Genomic DNA, 21,228 nt, shown 5'->3' on the forward strand with positions numbered 1-21,228 from the left:
TAAATCGAAAGCTCAAATTCATTCTAAAGACCTATTTTCTTCTTATTTACTATTAGTTTTATAGCATTTGGGGGCAACAATTAAATGAGCTAAGTACTTAATAATTAATTGCGAAATAATGTATAAAGCTTAGTCGCATAATTGCCAAAGTATTTTTTACATACTGTGTCAATATCAATAAAAATATCAGTGCGCTTTTTAAAATCTATGGTGTGGATTCTCACTCATTTAGAAAACTAGACTCTTCTTGCCTACCGAAGTTCTTGTGTTTTTTGTCCCGTGACTGTTTGCTTTTCTCAGTTTTCTAGCACCTGTCCACCATGCCTGCCTGTTGCGAGCAATTCTGCTCTACTTAAGGATACTATTGGCACAAAAAGAGGAAGTGCGACGCAGTCAATAACAAAATATCCGATTTTGATGATGAATGCATTCCTTCCTCACTTAAGTCCGAAAGAGGAAGTCAAAATCTTGGTTCTTTCTTGTCAGTGCTAAAATGCCAGAGGCTGACGTTCTCTACTCTGACTTGGTTTTCGACAATTCTCAGAGAAATGGTGGCAGGGGTGAGTGTCCAAAAATAAGTACAACTCTTGTTGATTATTTCTTAATTGTTTTTTGTTCAACTGAACAGATGGAGCCTCCTCAGCACCTGAATCACACTATGCCTCGGTCAAGGTGGCAAAAACGCAGTCAAAATCACAGCGAGGTCAGTGACCACCTCTAATCGTTTCCATTTTTATAAACAAAATTAATATCAAATGATATCAAATGAATAAAATGGACAACACAGTCGGTGCCAAGACTCCTGTGACAAAAGGAGGAACAATCAATGATCTGTGACGAAAACATTTGTTGTTTTTCCTGTTAAAAATATAGGCAAGTTTAACAAAAACATTTTGAAATTGATTTGAAAAAATGATAGCAGCAGAATATATATATATATATATTTTTTTTTTTAAATTGTATGTGCGTTTTTTTGTATCCAGACACAGGTGCCAAGCCGGCAAGGTTCATGTTAACTTTGGAACGAGCTGCCTTAGCAACACTGTCTGTTCTGCTGGTTCTGGCGCTTGTCGCTCTTTCTTACCTCTGTGAGTTGTTTTATTTAGCAATTTAGCGTATTAGGGACCAATTCATCATTGTCGCCTCATTTTTTACAGCTTACCAGAATGTTCAGACCACAAAAAAACTCCAAAATCTGAAGGGTGAGCACGAGGCGTTGAAAGCCAGTTGGTCAGAAAGGCCAAGTGAGTTTTAACCCTCATGTTACTGGCAAAATGTTAGCATTTTGAGCTAACCAAATAGTTTTGTGTGATCCAAGATGGCGTCTGCTGGAAATGTGACTATGGTTGGGAGCTTTACGGAGAAAGCTGCTACAGGTTCTCTATCATAAATTCAACCTGGGAAGAGAGCAAAACGTTATGCGGGTATCGAAACAGTCACCTGGTGAAGATTGACAGCCTCAACGAGCAGGTGCAACAGCCGCCATCTTGTGGTTACACACCGCGTCGGACCAGCAGATGTTATGAAACGTGCTCTTTGTCTTAGAGATTCTTGGAGACAATACTTAGGGACAAAATGGCCTTCCAGGAGGACAAGTTCTGGATTGGCCTGACTGACTCCAGTCGGGAAGGTCAATGGTTGTGGGCGGATGGCTCGCCTCTGAATGTGAGGTAGGAAGTTTGAAATTGTTTATAAGGTTTTGATCATTTGATCATTTGTGTGCGCATTTTACTCAGCTTGACTTTCTGGGGACATGGAGAGCCTGACAACTGGTTGGGGGAAGACAGCAAAGTAGGCGAGGACTGCGTCCGCATGGGCGAGAAGGACGGGGCTCACGACCTCCGGTGCTGGTTCGACAAAGCCTGCGACGCCAAGCACAAGTACATCTGTGAAACGGCAGCGCAGAGGGGACGGCAGAGCTGCAATTGTTTCTGACTACATTTGTCTCCTTATTAATTCTGAATTTTTGTTGGTGACCTTGACGCATGCAGCCTAACCCCCCCAAAAAGTTATTTTTTGTCACCAGCAGGGAGCAGTGCTGCACAAAATATCAGCCCTCTTCGATTGCTGGAAACATGAATTTGATTCTTATTCCGCCAACACAATATTAATCAGAGTAATATCTTCAGACTAGTGGGGATGCATAGAATGTATTCAAAAAGAAAAATTTGGGCTTGACACCCACTTTAATGTAAAAAATCCACTTAAAGACATCCAATGTATATAGAGCGAAAAGTAGCCATACTCAGGTGAAACAGATTTATTTATGAAATATTCATTTTCCAATTATCAGATTTAATCATTCACATTTAACTTGCAATTAAAAATAATCTTACCTGTAGGAGATGTGGATCTTGTGTTTTTTCTGAAACAGCCCCAAGGCATGTTGATACTCAAAAAGAAAAACAAAAAATAATCCCAATTTTCAACATTCGCAGTTTTTTTTATTTAAAAAAAATCAATACAAAATGTGTGTCTTGGCATACATGAACGGATATAAGTTTTTATTTTGTACATAGCTAAAATTTGGGGAAGGCTGCCATCATGTTTTCTCTTAAAAGGTGCTTTGAATCGCAACTCTTATGCGTTCAAGTAGTTTCACTCGGCAAGATTGTTTAGTATGTTCTAAAACTACACCAAATTAACAGCGTCTACTCTGGTGATTCCCAACCACAAAAAAATAAGAACTAACAAATAACCTAGTGTTCAGTCATTCAAACAACAGAATAATAGATTTGCCCTCAACTAACAGGCCAATTTGTGGGTACATTAAGATGACATTATTATTTCAGTGTGAATACTTTGTGACATTTTAGTATGATGATGAGATTTTCAAACTGAAAGCGTGTGACTTGAACCAATAAAGGTTGGTAAACACTGATCAACATTAGGGAAGGAGGAGTTAACGGTAGAAAAAGAGTGTAACCTCCATTGACGTGGATCGGACCTTTCAAAACAAATTTTTTTTCCCAAATAAAAAAAAAAAAGAAATTGCTTGTCATGGAATTCCAACTGTGTCTCCTTCCACTCAAACAAGTTTTTAGAAGGTCAGCTTTGTTGTCTGTAGTGTCACACAAAGTCCGGTCCTGATCTGAACGTGGCACCGCCTTCAAGACACTTTAGAGTTCACAGGCTCGTCACGGCCACTCGTCGTCGTCATCGCCGCCTGCGCCTCCTTCCATGCCGCCTTCGGGAGCGAGCGGCCACTCCCCGGTGGCCAAATGCAGCTGGCGCACGGTGAGAATCCGAGTCAGCATGGCCTCCTTGGTGTCCTCGTCTAGTGGCGTGGCCGAGAACCACAGCGGGCTGTTGGGGACGCAGCAGCGCTCGGGCAGCAGGTAGAACACGTCGGTGCGCTGCTTGACAGTCTCCGAGCTAAGTGGAAATACAACATTTCACATTTAAACATTTTTGGATTTCCAAAATATGGATAATGGTTAAGATTTGGTGACAAAAAACAATGGCTTCCTTTGGACAAAAGAACCCGCCCCTCACCATTTTGAAAGGTAGAATTCGTAAAGTCGCACAGGACAGCGCAGAGGATTGTCTGTGTTCTCCTTCATCTCCAGGATTTTCTCCTCTTTCACCTCCTCTTCCTCCTCCCTGCGCCTCTTTGCTGGAACGCCGTCAATATCTGAAGATGGCGCAGGTTATTGATCATGATTCGCTTTCAAGCACATAAGGATATGTCTCACCGTCTACGGGCACGATGGGCGGGTAGAAGCGCAGGAAAGTGGTCTTGACGTTTCCCTGGGAGGTCTTGGTGCAGCGCATGACGTGGGCGAAGGAAAGTTGGCGATGCTGCTCCACCGTGGTGAAGCCAAAGTTCTTGCAGAAGAAGTAGAGCAGCGTGTTGAGCAGCACGATGGGTGAGAAGACGCCTAGCTGTTTGCAGTCCCACAGGAATTCCTCCTCCACACGCGAGTGGACGTAACCTAGGAAGACAACGTACGTACGTAAGGAACGGGAAGGATTTGAAGTCCGAAACTTGTCGCTGACTCACCGCTGGTGGTGATGGTCGGTTGGAAGCATCGCAGCATGTTGGTGAACTCCGTGGAGAACTTGCAGTAGAAGCTGTCGGTGAAAATGTTCTCCACACGGCCATTGTCAAATAGGTGCTGAGAGGGGACGGACAACGGAAGTGAGCGAGTGAGGAGCGGGGAATCTGAGTCGCAACGCAGACAGAGCGGGGAGTGAGCCGGCCTTGCCTGCTGGATGCCGAGGCAGAGGTAGAAGAGGCTGTCGACCGAGTACTGCTCGCCGGACGGCCTCTTTACCTCGGCGATGAAGCGGCACAAGCCGTAGCTCAGCTCGGCCGAGGTGCAACGAAGGAGGTCTTCTTTTGGTAGCAGGGGGCGCACTGGTCACCATGAAGAGGGGAAAAAGAAAAAAAAAAGTTGAGATCATTTTCAAACAACAAATCAATCGTCCAGCTTCTGACTCACTTCCGATACATGGCGTCTCCACATCGGGCTGAGTGTCTCGCCAGCGTATCCATCGCTTCCAAGCGTCCACGCCGTACTCGGTCTTAAGCTTTGGGACTTTGGGGACAGAGCTTTTTCCGACAGATCCTTTTTTGTCAGACACCTCGGTGCCCTTGTTTGACCTTTTACGACCCTAACGCGGACAGATAAATCATTTGCGATACGAATATAGTTTATCATTGTCTTGTTTTTTGGGTGTGATAAAAACCCGACATTTAAACAGGGGTGGGTAGACTTTCGCAATGCACTGCATGCAACGCTTACCCTTGTCTCTTTGGACTTCCGAGACGACTGGCGTTTTCGCGAGCCGGTGGGTGTGGGGCTAGCTGGCGGAGTGGACAACTCTCGCAGCGTGGCCATCCTCTCCAGGGTCTCTAAGGAGGGAGCGAAGGACACGTCACATTGTTGCAAGCGAGCCTCGGGACAACCGAGTCGCCGTCGGATCGCATGCCTCACCGATGGGGAAGTCGGCTTCGACGTCCATGGGAGGCGGAACGCCCTGCTCGTTCAAGCTGTTCAGCAGGCTGGCAAGGTCATCTGTGTTCAAGTCATCATTGCAGGTGCTTATCCCGTCTGTACAGGAAAAAAAGAAATAATAAAGGGCGCCCACGGATACGACATGAGTAGCCCACAAATCTGTTCTAAGAATAGCTCACGAGTAATGGAGCAAACAGAAGACCAAACATCTCCTACCTCCAGCAGCAGCAGCAGCAGCTCCCGGCCGCGTCTCCCCTTCTTTGTCGCCCCCGTTGGTCTCAGACACCATCTCGGCCATAAGAACCAGCTCGGCCTCGAAAGGGTCCTTCGGGAACTTTTCTTTGATTTTCTTGATCGTCTCCACGATGCGGTCGGCATTGTCCGTGCTGACGGGCAGCAGCACGGGCACGGGAAGCTGCGGCACATGTGGAGTGGGTGACGCGTGGAAGGCAAGAAGATGCGTGTTGAGCTTTGAGGTGTTTACGTACAGGCAGAGGCACGCCCACGGGATTGGGGGTACACTGGCTGTACATGCTCATGGGCACGGGGACGTACACCGGCACAGGAACGGGGAGGACCATGATCTTTGGTGTGGACCCATCTAGAAGAGAAGAAATCTCTTAAGGTTTGCATCGTCGATATTATTTGGATTGAGACGTGCCAGGGGCTGCAATGACTGTGAGCGTACCTGTCTGCGCCTCAACGTCCACCATCTCCGTCCGACACGAAACGCCCTTGTTCTGCACCAGCGGCTTACACAGCAGAGCTTTGTTCTTCATGCTTTTCGACGTGCTGGTCGAAGTGGACTTGGGGGTGAAGCGAGACGGCTTCTTCCTCTCTGGACTGTCACTGATAATGATCTGGCGAGAGAGGAGAAAATATAACTCTCTATGGTGACTTATTTTTATTCACAAGCTCCAACTGGCTGTTTACCAAATCGGGGTCTGTTGTTTGTGAGTCGGCACCTATGGACAGAAAGAAAAAACAAATGTTGAGAATCAAAATGTTTCTTGCTTTAATACAACTTAAACTTCATCTGCAAGTGAAAATATACTTCTTGAATTCTCGTTAGCATGTCAAATTTGGTCGTTTGTTAGCATTGAGCTTCCCCCCATGTGTCAATTTTATAGTAACCTCCAACTGGCAGTAGGAAATAACTTGACCTCTTGTTCGAGGACCTGTGGGAGTGAGAGAGTCCTCTTTTTGTTTCCTCAGACTGACTTGGTCGTCCCCCACTTCTTGACAAAAAAAAAAAAGAACAGTTTCAAATCAGTTTTCCAAGCGTGTCCTATCACTATGATTTGTGCTGTGTACTTTGATTGGCCAGCTTGTTCTCGCTCTCCTGGTCTTGACCCGCAAGCGAGATCACGTTGGCGATGACGGGCGATTCTGCAAGCACAAAAGAGGCGGCCTTCAAGGCATGCTGGCGAGCGTGGTACCACGCCACACGGTGCTGACGGCCCACCTGACGGGAAGACGTCGCCCTGCGTCTTGACCAGCGCGTTGCAGAACTGGAAGAGGCACGGCAGGTCGCAGAAGTTGCGCACCTCCCCCAGCACGAAAAGACTGTGCTTCAGTTTCCCTTTGCGGTCACACAAGGAGCACTTTGCAACCTGGCAGGCGGCAGAGGGCTCCGTTAGACACGCTACATAGACACATATGGACACTAAATCAAATGTCAGCTGCATATGTAAATGCTTTGAACATTTCATTCTTTTTTTCGGAGGGTGTGTGACTTACATGGCAGAAGAGCATGGTGTAATTAGACCTGCACTCCTCGGAGCAGAACTCCTCGCTGGATTCGCCGTAGAGCGCCTTCTCCAGCTTCTTGGAGATGCACTGGCAATACGAGCAGGACTTGCAGTGCCTGCCCCAGCGCGCGTCCAGGTCGATCTCGTACAACAGCCAGCAGCCTGCCCCAGAGCGGCCATCGACGTGAAAAGGGTGTCGGAAGGGGCGGGGCGGGGCGTTGCGCGCGCGGGCTCGGCGACTCACCGGGGCTGCAGAAGTAGCAGTCCTTGCCGTCGATGCGCTTGACCTCTCGGCTGATCTTGTAGATCTTGCAGTACTCGCATTTGGCGCTCAGGTTTTTTCTGGTTTTGTACTGCAGGGCGCAGCTTGAGCCACACACAAACACCGCTTTGTCCTGCATACGGAAGGAAAAACGGGAGATCAGAACATTCCAAAAGCATTTCTCTCATCCCGTCACCGAGTGTCTCGGCACCTTGACGTGGATGACGTCAGGTTTGGACGTCATGCGACGGGTGCACTCGGCGCAGTCGAGCGAGGACAAGGCGGCTTGCGCCGGCGGTGTGGTGTTGGCCTCGTGACTGGAGGCCACCGTCAACTTTGGGTAAACGCTCATCTCCTTCTGTTTCTTCTTGAACTTTTCCTGCAACAGCACATCAGAACCAGTCACACCAAATACCGCCACGAGAATTACGTGCACCGTCGCTACCTGAAAACTCAGGACGCACGGCAGCGTGCAGAAGTTTCTGATGGTGGTGTCGGACATGGCCAGGTGATACGCCGGCAGAGCGTTCTTGCCGCAGTTTTCGCAGTTCAGTTGCGTGCCTGCGGGGCAGGAAACAATGCAAATCCAGAGCTGTACTGAATCATTGACAAAAATCACTATCTGGTACCTGAGGAGCTGACATTCTGGACGACGAAGGCCATGACGCAACTGCTGCTGCAAAAGAGGCTCACAGAGTCGTCGGTGGCGCTTTTGTTGTGGACCATGTCAGAGATTTGCCGCGAGGCGCGACACATGGTGCACGGCAGAGTCATCTTCACTTTCTTAAACCATACAAAAAAAAAAAGAATACATTTGAATACATTCAACATTTTTCCAGTATTTAAGCTTGCCGTGTACCTTTTTGTACTTGATAAGACAGTCGAGGTTGCACAGCGTCTTGCTGCTGCCCTCCATCTTGAGTAGCATGGGCCCAACGTGGCAGGTCGCGCCGCAGTTGGCACAGCCCGCCATGGTCAACCGGTTGGCGGTTCGGAAGAGCTTAAAGCACGAGTCGCTGCACATCTTGTGGACCGTGCCGCTCAGGACGACTTCGTGCTTGTTCTGGTTATACAAAAAAAAAAAAAAAAAAAAAAAGGACAAAATCTTTGCGTCATTTTTCATGGGAGGCTGGAACGGATTAAGGGCATTTCTATTCATTTCAATAGGGCAAGATACTTTGAGACACAATCATTTTGGGTTACGAATACATTTCTGGCCAGACATTCTTGAAGGCATCATTCTTGACTTACGATGGTGTACTTGGAGCAAATGCTGCACACCGACTGCACCTTGGCGTCAGGAGAAGCGAACGGCTTGCCGTCGACGCTTTTGTTGAGACTCAGGCACGCCTCGCTGCAAAAACCCCTCGTCACGCCGTCCACGTCCGGAGCCAGGATAATTTCCTGAGGGCGGGTTATGCGCCTGGCGGACAAAGGCAAACAGTGGTCAAAAATAGTTGAACAAGCAATCAATGGGCAGGCCCATCTGATACTCGCGCTCACTTTTGGCAGCGGTGGCAGTTCTTGACGGTTTTGGACGAGCTGAGCGAGGAGGTGAGGCAGAGGGTGGAGCAGAAGAGCGCCGGCGAGCCTTTGCGCTGGTAGGCCGTCTGACCTTTGACCAGCCCTTTCTGGCAGTGCGCGCACCTCATGTTCAAAGTCGCCGTGGACGACGACGGCCGACCTCGCTGCCTCCGACTGTTGCCGTCCGGATTCTCGGAGTACACGGAGTCGATCTGCAAGTCGTCCACCTAATGTACACGATGGCAAAGACATTCAAGCGGCCAATACAAACTAAATATTAGGTTGGGATATGGAGAAGAACAACTTGCCTTGGCAACAACGGGTTCATCCTTCACAGTGGACGTCCCGGACACGAAGGCCAGCTCGTACTCCTCGTCCTCGGGCTCGTCTTTGATTTTGATGGGAGGCGGTGAAGATGATGAAGAGGAACTGGATGCGGCGAGCTTGATCACTTTCATCCCATTGGTCATGTCGGACGCTGGCGCTGATACGAGAAAAAGAAAGATTCTCAATGGAATGAACTACTGGGATGAAAAATACAAATCCACATCCTCTTACACTCTATTACATTATGCATCATGGCAAACTGGTGTGTGGCTTACATGTTACTGCTCTGCTTCTGGAGCGAGTGGCATAGAAAGGCACATCTTCCTCCTCCACCTCTTCCCTTTTCACCTCTTCCACCACAAAATCCTTCTCATTCTCCTCCTCCACTTCATCTTCCTCCTCCTTCTCCAACTGCTTCATTTTTACCTCCATCTCCTTCTCGTTCACCTCCACATCCTTCTCCTCCTCCCCCTGCTTCTTTTCCACCTCCTCCGTCTCCTGCTCCTCCACCTCCCTCTCTTCCACCTCATTCCCCTCTTCTAACTCCTCTTTCACCTCCTCCTCTTTTTTCCCCTCCACCTTGTCCTCCCCCTCCATTTTCTCCATCGCCTCTCCTTCATCCACTTTCATGTCAGTGGTGGGTTTTAGGTCAACGTTCGGCTCACTCCGTGCCTCCTCTTCCTCCAACCCTGAAGATTACAAAAATGATATGCTGTACAATGGTCCTAAATTACAGATATGCAACACAAATAATGTTCACACCTGTGCTGTCATTGTTAAATTCTGTGCACATCTGAGCTTCCTGTTCCTGCTGATCCACAGTACCGATGTCCATCATCTCATCCAGGTTGAAAGACGTTGAACCGGCACCTTTGTTGACAGTCTCCGAGTCCAAGTCCTTCACCAGTGTGGGAACGGGGTTGACCTCGTTGTCCTCCTCCGGATCGTCCTGGTCTTTTTCGCTGGCCAGGCCCGCTTCCACTGTCTCATCCTCCGAGTGGGACGGTGAGGCGTTCAAGGCCTCCATGCGACAAGGGACCAGCGGGGTCTCGGTGTCTCCAAGTTCAAACCTGTTCTCTTCCATTTGGTTTTGGAGGGAACTTCCAAAATTGGCTGGAGCGTCAGTTCTTGACTCTTCTGTTTCCTGCACTCCACCAAGAAGACACACCAAAATGTAACAGGTAATATTTAATTAAAAGGTGTGGCAAGAGTTTTAGAACATACCGTTGGATTGTTAAGCATAATGATAAGTGTTTATTTGAGTGAAACCTTTGCAGTATGCGCGATCAGGAAAATGTCATAAAGGATTTACAAATAGCACAATTAGAGGAATCATAGCAGAATTTTTCTCAGCATTCACACGTTGTCATTGTCCGGTAAAATAAAATACGAAATTTCATTATGATTATCAGAAAGGATAGTGTCAGCTTTTTACAACATATAAAGCAATATACAGAGATACAACTTGAGCTCCCCATTTCAATTTAAAGACTGTTGAATTAGATTTAACCAGAAATAACCTTCAGTTAATACTTTGTTATTGTCAAGCATGATGGACGGAACGACTGGCTCAGCTCATGCTAAGCTAAGGCTAACATACTGGCCAAGGTGTACGCTTAGCATTTTGAATCTAAACGGGTCCGGGTTTTGCGCCTATTAACTTTATAGTACACCAACGCGCAGGCAGAGAGAATAATGCATTCCTCCAATGCATGTGTTGTGAATCCGTTTGGGTAATCGGTCATGTGAGACGGCGTGCGGGAGCTTGATTATTACCGCAGGTCGCACTACATCGGCGGCCGGATGTTGACGCTCGTCGCCAGTTTCCATTGCCTCCATATTTGCTCCCAATGCAGGACGCTCGGGTAGTACATGAAAAAGACGACTCAAAGCATTTAATATATTTGCAAGCGCGTGTGCACCTTTCAATCAGCCATAGTGGCTCATCCTTCGATATGGATGTTGCTAGCTTGACTAGCGTTTGCTTCTTCGCGTGTTTACCTCCAATTATACGCAGAGCATTCACTCAATACACACCCCTAGTGGACATTATAGGTATTCCAGCAATTCACCATAGTAACCATGCACGAATGATTTTATTTATGCTTTGGCAAGAGATACTTTAAATAGTTGATGTGAGACTTTTGCGTTTGAATTGCATGTCGTCATATAATAGATAAAAATAAAATGCTACAACACTTTTCAAAGATCATTTGAAATATAAAAACAAACAAGGGTCATGGATCATTGAGAATGTCATGATTGCATACCTTTGTCTTCTTTTGTGCTTCCAACCTTTTACCATGCCTACTGATTAGCTTTTGGTGGTGAAATGTTGTCGGTACTGCATCAGATTTCAGCTTCTTTTTTGCCGGGTATCCCATGAGCTTTGCTTGAAAATTGTCTTCATAGCACGATGCATCAAAATGGTCCTCACAGACCACTGAATTACTACCAAAAGGGAAACTATTCAAAGAGTATCCTGTACGTAAGTTATTCAGCCACCTTTTTGCGATTTATGCACGCTCTGGATTAATAGGTTTCGGCACACAGAAGTAGTGCTTATCCTTCTTTCTTCGTTTGTTATTTAGACACCCATAGGGTTTACATTGTGCCATGATACAGGATGCCTTTCCTAAACCCTACGTCACGCCTGCGCCTCTTCTCGATTTAGGTTGGCAATGAGCATTACCGCCACCTACTGGTGCAAAGCATGAACTAACCCATGACAAAAAAATTGCCTCAAAGACAGTCCGGCGAGCAATTTTAAGCTTGTTTTAATACAACAAATATAACCCAAACATGTTTGGATGCAATGTATTTTTATAGGATATACTTTTTTGTTTTTCATCTCACAGCCACAGGTATTCTTTATATCACAGGTGTCAAACTCAAGGCCCTGGAGCCAGATACGGCCCGCCACATCATATTGTGCCTCAAATTCGTGTGTCATTACTAGAATTGCAAATTGTCTTCACTTTAAATATCTGGGTTTTTTTAAATATTTGACCAGTTTTTACTCGGTTTGAAAACGAGTTATTCGTCAGTTTGTTTTCTAGCTTTTACTGTATATAATATGAGGTACTCATACAACTCTTTGGGTTGACAGTCATGATGACCCTCGAAAGAAGCTTAACTACAATGCGGCCCATGAAAAAAAAAAAGAGTTTGACACCCCAAGATATAAAATTTATATCTTGAATTTTTGAATAATCTTACCTGCTGAAATGTAAATTCTTGCCAGTGTTCCATCTTGCTTTGAAGCAATTTATGTCATCTTTTCACTTTAGACTTCATCCATGGCACACCATATTCTTCAAACGTCTTGTTTTTCTGACATCACGATAGCAGGCAATTTATAAGCGGCGGTTTTTCAGGATTGTGATATGTTGAACAAAAATATAAAAGGAGAAAATTATTGTGTAGACCAAAGTCCGGCCCGCGGGCCAAATCCGGCCCCCAATCAGATTTCATACGGCCCCGCAGCTTCGGTCTTATAATGTATTATTTATGGCCCGCCTCCATTGTCAAACTGAATATATATAAAAAAAAAAAAAAAAAAAAAGAAATTTGGACCTGTAATTCCTCCTATTAGCAAAGGGTGAAAGCACCACCCCTCGCCGCTCATTTCTGCCATGGCGACTGCAAAGAAAACGAGGACAGTTGACATTGAGGGCCGTCGCTTTCAAGAGAAATGGGAATTACAATACTTGCTCGCTGAAAATCAAGGCAATTGTGTTTGTCTCATTTCTAAAGAAACGCTTTCCTTGTTTAAGGATTTTCACCCCAAAGACACACTAGTAGACTTAACATGGCATCACAACAGCGATTCTTCACGCGGGGCTGGCTGTGAGTCAAAATGAAATAAAAATGAAATATTGCTTAATATTAAACATTACGAAGTGGCCATGTTAATACTGTTGATGTTATAAACCTGTAGATGTGACACAAGCTATTACGTTCTACTTTTACTATTACTGTTACTTTCTGAAAGATATTGTAAAGGACAAGAGCAAAACTCACTTGTTTTAAGTTTTAATAATTACAGACACATTTGCATTACTTATCACTTCTGTTTAAAATGTTCATGAGGAAAAAATAATTTCAAACTCATGTAAGGTATTTCAAACCGTTTGTTCAATTTTATCTGACTCTTCAGATATGCATGAAAGGCAGAATTTGTGTTTTTAGAGTGGTTCACATCTGCCTGAATGGCATATATTTGGTTATTTTGTCGTTTGAAAAATAAAGACAATTGTGACAGTGAAATTTGTTTTACAACAGAGTGTATTTGCATGAAATGTTTGTCGTTCAAAAATGTCCAAAAAAACGTTTGGCCCCCGGCCGGGCCCCTTCACTTAATTAAATCTGGCCCTCCTTGCAAAAACACCCCTGCTTTACAGGATGATGCTGCCGAGTGCGCAAAGCTCACAAATGTGTTTTTCAAAACATGCTCGCTTCCCCTCTTTCCCGTCCCCAATGAAATACAAGTGGTGTCCAAAGTCTGGACAAAGGTGGCCCAAGTAATATCGCGTTCCGTCGGGGCAAAGACGTGGGTCTCCGCGGGAACGCGCTCTTCCAAGGTTGCTGAGGAGCGAGCCAGCCAGTGGGCGGATAGGACCTGATAGTCACTGAGATGATTCCGTAGTTTTGTTTTATGAGGTGTGAAATTCCAACATGTCCTCCTTTGCTAGTTCAAAGAAAAGACCCAACAAAAACCAGGAAAAGTTGGATGTGGACTCTTTTGACGTGGGCCGCACTTGAGTAAAAAAAAAAAACAAGCTTGCCTGGCCAAGTGGCAGGCAGCACGTGGACTGACTGTACACTCCCTGAAATGATTCAGCATCGCCAAACTGTTTGACGATGATCTATCTCATGAAAGAAAATTCTTTTTCCTTCTTCAGCGACAATGCAAGAGAGCAGCGAAATGACCGTCCGGCTCCCTTCGACATGGGTGGCACTTGCCTGCATCCAGGCATCAATCGGCAACAGGCAAATACCAAAGCTATTTTGCCAACATCACAAGAAAAGTATCAATTTGAGAACCAAGGTTCCCTTGATGAATATCGCTGTGTCTGGGAGTTAAGTTTCGTCTTCTTTTCTCCGCCTCTTCCCTCATTTCCAGCACAGTGACGCACAGGTGGTCTTGGCTCCATATAAGGTCATTTATCGTTTCCTCGCCGTCAATTGGAATTTTACCGATTCCACCATTTTCTTCTTCTTGCGTGTGCGTGCGTGCGTGCATGCGTGTGCGCGTGCATGACTGCGTATGTGTGTGTGTGCATGCGCGTGCGAGAGAGTTAGGTTTCGTTTCCTTCAACTCCCTTGAAGAATTTTTTCTGACCACATGCTGTTGATGCCAAATGTTTCCAGCTCAGTGACGCCCAGGCCGTTTTGGTCTCAAGGTGCGTGTGTCATTTTGGAGCCAACTGTTGTTAAGTACACTGCCACCAGCCTTCGTCTGCTGCCGTCAAGACCCTGACCCGACGACTGCAAAGGAGAGATGGAACTTCAGAACATGCAGGTTGTAATTGCATAATTTATAGTGCATGCGTGCGTGTGTGCGACTATCAAAACTTTGGTCAGCCCTTCGGAAGCTTGATCGGTTTCTTCAAAGGCAGCCCTTACGCTCGGCCTAAAAAAAACAAAAACATCTTTTAATGATCATTTTCTTTCTAAGTTGATCAAACTCATATCAATGGATATTTTGATATCATTCAGAAAAGGCAGCCTCCGTTTTATTTGATCCTTTGAATCCAATATTGATATGAGTTAGAACAACTTTGAAAGAGAATAAAAAAAGAGATCTTTTTGGCCTCGTCTGCCTAGTGGCAGGGCCGCCGTTGCGTGACCGCACCCTCTCAACCGTACATTTATTCTGCGTGTCAATCAATGTACATGAAAGCTTTTAAGTGGATACTTTATGATTAGAACATTCCAAAATGGTTTCATACACGTAAATAGTACAATAATAGTATAAACAACATGCAGAGAATATTGTATCAATATTGAAAATGTAAACATGAGTCACCAACGTTAGCGAAACGTTAACGTTTTTGTTTGGTTGGTTTGTTCATTTCGAACATGAAAAGAAATACAAGAAAAAAGTAAAAAACACAGAAAATGATAACTCCATAGTACAATAGAAGATCAAAAAAGAAGAAATTGATATTGCATTATAGTTTTCCCTTTGTAGTAAATTCATGTTTGTTCAAAAGGGAGGAGAAGGGAGCCTAAGCTTATCTGACTCTTCCCCTTGTAACTACATATGTCTTTGATTCTGTCAAGATTTGACCATCGTCAAATATATCAAATAAGTAAATACAAAAGCAACTTAAACAACTTCACGGCATATTAGGGTATCCCGTCAACATTTTGTCCTTAGACATTTTTTTTTTAAACTTCAGTAAGGTTCTTTAGTTCTTCACTGCCGCTGTTCCGTAATTCCACACCTCTAACTGTTATACAATGTAACTAAGTTTGTTCTCAACAAATAAACATAAGTGTTCCCCTTAAATAAATTTCCCTCCACTCAAACAACCTCTGGATACTGTTTGGCAATTGATTATTTCTTATTTTGTACATGAGTTGGACGGTTTTGAAGTCGACTAGGTCGTCGTATTTCAGTGAGTTCAGTATAATAAAAAGAGGGTTTAGATGGTTCTCGATGATCAGCATTATTTATAAGTCGTAATGCTTTGTTTTTAAATATCAGTTTAATAAATAAAGATTGGATCTGTGTTTGTTTTGTATGTATTGTCCCACACCTCCACACAGTAAATGATGTATGGGAGTATGAAGGAGCAGTACAAGGAATGTAATGATGACTGAATTATAAGGTCTTTTACTTTATACGATACTGCTAGTGATTTGGAAATGTTTGCTTGGATATACATTATATGTGCTTTCCAACTCAATTTATTATCTATAAGCACGTGTAACGTAGAACGGTGTGTGTGTGTGTGTGTGTGTGTGCGCGCGCGTGTAACACACGGAGATGCGACGTTCCGTTGTTAACCTTGGTTAACCAGGGACCTCTAGTGGTCACAATTGACCGTAGCAGAAGTCAACATCCTATTTTCTTTCTAGTTATTATAATCACTTTTTGTAACAAGGTATACAATACTGTCAATATGTCTTCAGAGGTCTTCTTCGATAACAACGTACAAGACTGCAAATAGTCGAACTTCCGCCATTTGAATTCACACCTTTGTCCCTCTTCTGGACTTAGGACCGTTCCGCGACCACTGACGACGGCGTGTCCGGAGGAGCATCTTTGCCTGTGGCCGTCGGCCAGTCAGAGACGTGAGTCAGCTTATCCATCACTCTACTCCAGTCTTTTTTTTTTAACGCTATTTTATGTCTGTACGGCGACCTTGAGTGCTTTGAAAGGCGCCTTATCAATCGCCTTACTCGACGACAAAGTCTGCTGCCGTTTGCCGTCCTTTTTTTCTGAAATAGCGCCGGGCTCGCCGCGTTACATGACTTTGCCTTGGCTGGCTTTCTCCTCAGCTTTAGAGCTCTTGTCTTTTTTTGTGTTCCAGTCGGTTGGGTTTGCCGTTTCAACGTCCATCTAATCGGAGACAAGACACCACACCGTGGTGGCGTTTGGTATTGCTCCTCTTTATTGTTCCTTGCACACTCATATACACATGCGCTTTTTGTTTTTGGTCACTCTCTCACACACACACACGTTCACAGCGTCAAACGTGGAAATCAAACTCACGGTGTCGGCACCAATGTTCCCTCTAATTTTTCAAGTGTCTAGTAATCTAATAGTGTCTAATAAATAAATGAGGAAATACAGGAATGAATCCATCAGTCCAAAAGTACATGTACAGATGAATGAAAAAATAGATAGATAGATAGATAGATAGATAGATAGATAGATAGATAGATAGATAGATAGATAGATAGATAGATAGATAGATAGATAGATAGATAGATAGATAGATAGATAGATAGATAGATAGATAGATAGATAGATAGATAGATAGATAGAGACCGATCAATCAATCAATGAAATATTGTCAATGAGACCTTGAACTTGCTCGGCGTCGCATTTTGTGTCGTGTACAGCCCGTTCCTTTTCTGTCGGGCTTTCGCGCTCTCTCGCAATAATGTACCGACCGAGCCCGGACAGAGGTGTCGTCCCATCTCGTTGCCGCAAACAAGGTCAAAACCAACGTCAAGTGGAAAGAAAACTTCACGTCATTTGGCTAAACACAAAATACGGCATTAGACGCACGCAGAACAAACAAGCTCGGGACATTCGTACGGAGTAAGCAAGAATAGAAGGAGAGCACAAAATGGCAAATGACAAGTGGTTCGAGATGAACCAAAGCACCCAGAAACTAATCGGCGAACCACCAAAGCCCAAGGTACGCATCGGACGCGCACGCTCTTGACTAATGCCGTGGTCGAGTTGAAAGCATTTGCAAGTCGTTCGCTCCGTCGGGGGAGAGAGAGAGACAGAAAGAGACAGAGACAGAGACGCCGCCGCCGCCTGTGACGACGTTTGCGCTCAGTTTGTTCAGATACGCTGGGGCTCCATTCTGGTGGTGGTCCCGACGCTCCTCTTGGTCGTGCTTGTCATCCAAAACATCGTCTTCTTCCACTTGAACAGGTACGCGCGCACGCACTGAACAAACACTTAACCGCCACAAGTTACATTCCTCACAAAGGATGGCAGCTTCATGTATACACTTTATGTGTTCCCAGACCTCAGGACATCGTCAAAGAGCTGGGCGCGCTGGTGGCGACTTTGCCCAACAGCATCTCGGACCACAACTGCAGCGACTTAGCCTGCCACTGGGCGGCGCTGCAGACCGCATTGGCAAAGCTGAAGGCAGGTCAGGACGCAGGTCAGACCGCATTGGCAGAGCTGAAGGCAGGTCAGACGGCATGGGCAGAGCTGAAGGCGAGTCACACCGCGATTCGCAGCGACCTGGAGGCGAGTCAGAGCCTGCTGGCCAAAGTCTGGGAGGAGATTCGCAGCAACAAAGGCCTACTGAATCAGACACTGAAAGACCTGGAGACGGACTACAAGAACATGTCTCAGGTGAGGTGGACATTTCAGGACTTAACGTCCCTCCCTCCTCTTACACACAAACTATTATCTCCTTTGAATAAGAACAAAAGTATTGTTGAAAGATGCAATCAAAGTGTCCCAGTTGGAGATCTCATTTCAGTTCTTTCAAACGCTTGGTGCGCAGGAGCTGTCACAAGAGACCAAGGAGTTACACAACTTCAGTTTGGCTTTGTCCAGCCTGCAGCAGAAGGTGGTGGATCAGCCCACACTTAACAGGGAACTCCATGGTAGCTAGCGAGCGAGCGTGTCCAGATTGTTTAAAGCGGGCATCTATTTTGCGCTCTCACATATTTTTTTGGGGGGGGTTTCAGCTATCATGGCCAGAGACTGCAGTCACGTCATGGCGGCAGGAATGTCCCAAGATGGAATCCATAGCTTCTTTATTGGGTCAGACAGGTTTGAGGCTTACTGCAACATGAGCCTGGACGGGGGAGGCTGGACCGTAAGTGCCTGACCCCCCGCCCCCCAAAAAACACCCCAAAGTTCCCCTCGTGATGCCTTCCCCAATAAACTTGGCGCTTTTCTTCAATGCTGAACGTCCAGTTGGCCAGTCATGCTCGTTTGCTCCGCTGATGGTGTGCGTGCGTGTGTGTTTGCAGGTGATCCAGAGGAGAAAGGACGGCTCCGTCGACTTCTATCGGGGTTGGAACAACTATCGAAAAGGCTTTGGAGACCTCGCCGGAGAGCACTGGCTCGGTCGGAAACAAAGACACCCTTCTTGTCAAGCCTTTGTGGTTTGCGTGACGTGACGCCGCCGCCTTTGCGTGTTTGCAGGCCTGCAAAACATCCACGCTCTGACGGCCTCGGGCGCTTACCAGTTGCGGATCGACTTCACCATATTCAACGGCAGCAATTACTACGCTCTCTACGACGACTTCTCGGTGGGCCACGAGAAGGACGGCTACCAGCTGCTTGTGAGCGGCTACTCTGGAAATGCAGGTAGCGACTCCCGGCCGGGGGGGGGGCAAACTCGAGAGCCTGCGCCGCCTGCGTGTGCTCAAAAGCAAGTTTGTGTGCTTTGCAGGTGATAATTTAGCCTCCCATTCTGGGATGAAGTTCACCACCAAAGACCGCGACCAAGACAAGGCCAGTGGTGGCAATTGCGCCAATGACTATAAGGGAGCTTGGTGGTACAACAACTGTTATGACTCCAACTTGAACGGGATGTACAAGGCAACCGACACCTGCGGCAATACCAATGCAGTCTGGCATGACTTGGGGGGATCATATAATACCTGCCTGAGATTTGTGGAGATGAAGATCCGGCCCAGAAAGTGAGCGGTCAGCCGGCGGAGCCTGGGAACGGCATCCCCGTGGGATCACGTGGGTGCTGCCCGCCGTCACCCATTTGCGCAGCGCTCGTCAAGTAAGATGGCGGTGCGCAAATGTGTGTCGGATTTGGCCCGGGCAAATGGGCTCAAGTGCAATTTCGAATTTCACCAGAAGCTTGACACGAGAGAGACCTGACAAACGGTTAGTTGGAAGTTAGTTCCTCCAAATGAATTCTTTTTAAAAAGCAGTTTGGCGCTGTTGCAGTTCAAAATTTCACCAGCAGACGGTGCCAAATTTAGACTGATGTGACATGGTCAATCCGTCGTTAGATGAGTCAAAAATGATTGAGTCGGAAAACACGACCTGTTTTGAATGACACACTCACACACACACACACACACTCACTTTTGGATCATTTTAGGATGTTTTGCTTTGCTATCATAAAATCCCTTACATCTGTTAGCATAAGGAGTGGCCATAAGCATAAGTTAGCTACGATTGATTGTGTGTTAAGTTAGTGAGTGTTTTACAATGACATCTGTTCAAGTAAGGGTAACCACCCATAACCATTGTTTAGTTAGGTTGCGTTGAATATTGAGTTAGCTTTCATTTTCTTCCTTTTTGTGTCGTTTCAGTTGAATATTTTCAAACATGGTTTATCGTTGTTGATGTCACAAGGTTGGTTGGTTGGTTGGTTGGTTGGTTGGATGGATGGATGGATGGATGGATGGATGGATGGATGGATGGATGGATGGATGGATGGATGGATGGATGGATGGATGGATGGATGGATGGATGGATGGATGGATGGATGGATGGATGGATGGATGGATGGATGGATGGATGGATGGATGGATGGATGGATGGATGGATGGATGGATGGATGGATGGATGGATGGATGGATGGATGGATCAACATGTATTCAATATGGATGTTTTATTCATACATGAATGTATTCTCACGTGAGTAAGGACTGTTAAAGTAAGGGTCCTGTCACGGTCGGGTGTAGCATGGAGCAGGACGACCAAGTGCAGCTTGGACCAGGGTTTATTGAAGCAACTCAAAATACAGACTCGGTAAACTGACATGACTTAAACAATAACTTGACTGACTGACCGGGACGTGGAACAAGAAGACAGCAGGACATGACGGCACCAAGACAGGACGACACACCGAACGACAGGAACCAAAACCAATGACCAAAACCAATACCAATGATCCGACAAGGACAGAGGGGCAGACAGGACTTTTATACAAGACAGGTAACGAGAGGCAGGTGGGAACAATCACACTGATCATGGGCACACAGGAGGGGAGGGGCGAGCACACAGACAGAAACCAAGACAACAGACACATAGTGGAGCAGTTGGGGACGAGACGTGACAGGTCCCCGTAATCATCGTTTAGTTATGTTGTGTAATTCAGTTGCATTTTCTTTTCTTTTCTTTTCTTCACAATCCAAAAAGGTTTGCGACGGCATCATTCTCGCTTGAATGAGAAACGGCGAGTGGAATTGCCGTCGTTTGTACGAACAATTGAGATGTGTCACTTTTTTCCTTATTCATTAAACTTTCTCTTGATAATCCTTTGATTTGATGATCGATTGTTTTTTTTTTCACGTGCATTTTACAATGTGGAATGTATGAGCACCTCGCATTACATACAGTCAAAGCTACAAAACAAACGGACAAATAACTTTTTCAAATCAGACGAGTAAAAGCTGGTGAAGATATTAAAAGTGAAGACAATTTGCAATTACACACAAATTTGAAGCACAATTTGTTTACGCTTTCGCAGAAAATGATGTGGCGGGCCGTATCTGGCCCCCAGGCCTTGAGTTTGACACCCGTGCCTTAGGGAGAGAAAGCCGCTGTAAAAAGGACGCCGAGGTAGGTGTCAGACCTACGTGAGTCATTCCTAGAATGGCAAATGATCTTCAATTTGAATAATATCTTTTTTTTTTCTTCTTTTAAATATTTGACCAGTTTTTACCCGTCTGATTTGAAAACGACTTATTTGTCCATCACACACACTGCCGA

General features: G+C 45.7%; 3 protein-coding genes across 6 annotated transcripts; 2 read left to right on the forward strand and 1 right to left on the reverse strand.

Moving 5' to 3' along the window:
• Positions 1–314: 314 nt before the first annotated feature.
• On the forward strand, positions 315–2,960 carry illr4 (immune-related, lectin-like receptor 4). The gene is made up of 7 exons (XM_049750286.2): positions 315–560; positions 629–703; positions 984–1,088; positions 1,158–1,244; positions 1,319–1,470; positions 1,546–1,670; positions 1,737–2,960. The coding sequence occupies exons 1-7, from the start codon at positions 494–496 to the stop codon at positions 1,933–1,935; spliced, it is 810 nt and encodes a 269-aa protein (XP_049606243.1). The 5' UTR covers positions 315–493; the 3' UTR covers positions 1,936–2,960.
• Positions 2,423–11,047, reverse strand: zmym4.1 (zinc finger MYM-type containing 4, tandem duplicate 1). Of its 3 annotated transcripts, none has more exons than XM_049750091.2 (27): positions 10,748–11,047; positions 9,588–9,969; positions 9,101–9,514; positions 8,807–8,982; positions 8,478–8,725; positions 8,226–8,397; positions 7,834–8,037; positions 7,604–7,757; positions 7,420–7,535; positions 7,186–7,353; positions 6,957–7,107; positions 6,702–6,874; positions 6,427–6,574; positions 6,276–6,350; positions 6,125–6,199; positions 5,895–5,926; positions 5,650–5,821; positions 5,450–5,562; positions 5,178–5,376; positions 4,941–5,057; positions 4,749–4,858; positions 4,446–4,617; positions 4,209–4,360; positions 4,004–4,118; positions 3,696–3,935; positions 3,496–3,634; positions 2,423–3,375 (listed from the first exon to the last, which is right to left on the reverse strand). In XM_049750091.2, exons 2-27 carry the CDS (start codon positions 9,907–9,909, stop codon positions 3,138–3,140), a joined length of 4,395 nt encoding a protein of 1,464 aa, XP_049606048.1. In that variant the 5' UTR covers positions 9,910–9,969; positions 10,748–11,047; the 3' UTR covers positions 2,423–3,137. The 3 variants fall into 3 exon arrangements, with proteins under 3 accessions (XP_049606048.1, XP_049606047.1, XP_049606046.1); XM_049750090.2 differs by having other exon boundaries at positions 6,125–6,196; positions 10,602–11,047; XM_049750089.2 differs by having other exon boundaries at positions 10,602–11,047.
• Positions 11,048–14,204: 3,157 nt separating this feature from the next.
• Positions 14,205–20,780, forward strand: LOC125986553 (fibrinogen C domain-containing protein 1-like). Of its 2 annotated transcripts, XM_049750197.1 has the most exons (10): positions 14,205–14,349; positions 16,057–16,130; positions 16,370–16,436; positions 17,354–17,451; positions 17,547–17,886; positions 18,041–18,143; positions 18,228–18,358; positions 18,516–18,612; positions 18,691–18,855; positions 18,941–20,780. In XM_049750197.1, the coding sequence occupies exons 1-10, from the start codon at positions 14,329–14,331 to the stop codon at positions 19,192–19,194; spliced, it is 1,350 nt and encodes a 449-aa protein (XP_049606154.1). In that variant the 5' UTR covers positions 14,205–14,328; the 3' UTR covers positions 19,195–20,780. The 2 variants fall into 2 exon arrangements, with proteins under 2 accessions (XP_049606154.1, XP_068505204.1); XM_068649103.1 differs by lacking the exons at positions 14,205–14,349; positions 16,057–16,130; positions 16,370–16,436 and adding an exon at positions 17,073–17,206.
• The last annotated feature ends 448 nt before the right edge of the window (positions 20,781–21,228 follow it).

Source organism: Syngnathus scovelli, chromosome 19 (genome assembly GCF_024217435.2).
Source record: "Syngnathus scovelli strain Florida chromosome 19, RoL_Ssco_1.2, whole genome shotgun sequence".
Classification (NCBI taxonomy): Eukaryota; Metazoa; Chordata; class Actinopteri; order Syngnathiformes; family Syngnathidae; genus Syngnathus; species Syngnathus scovelli.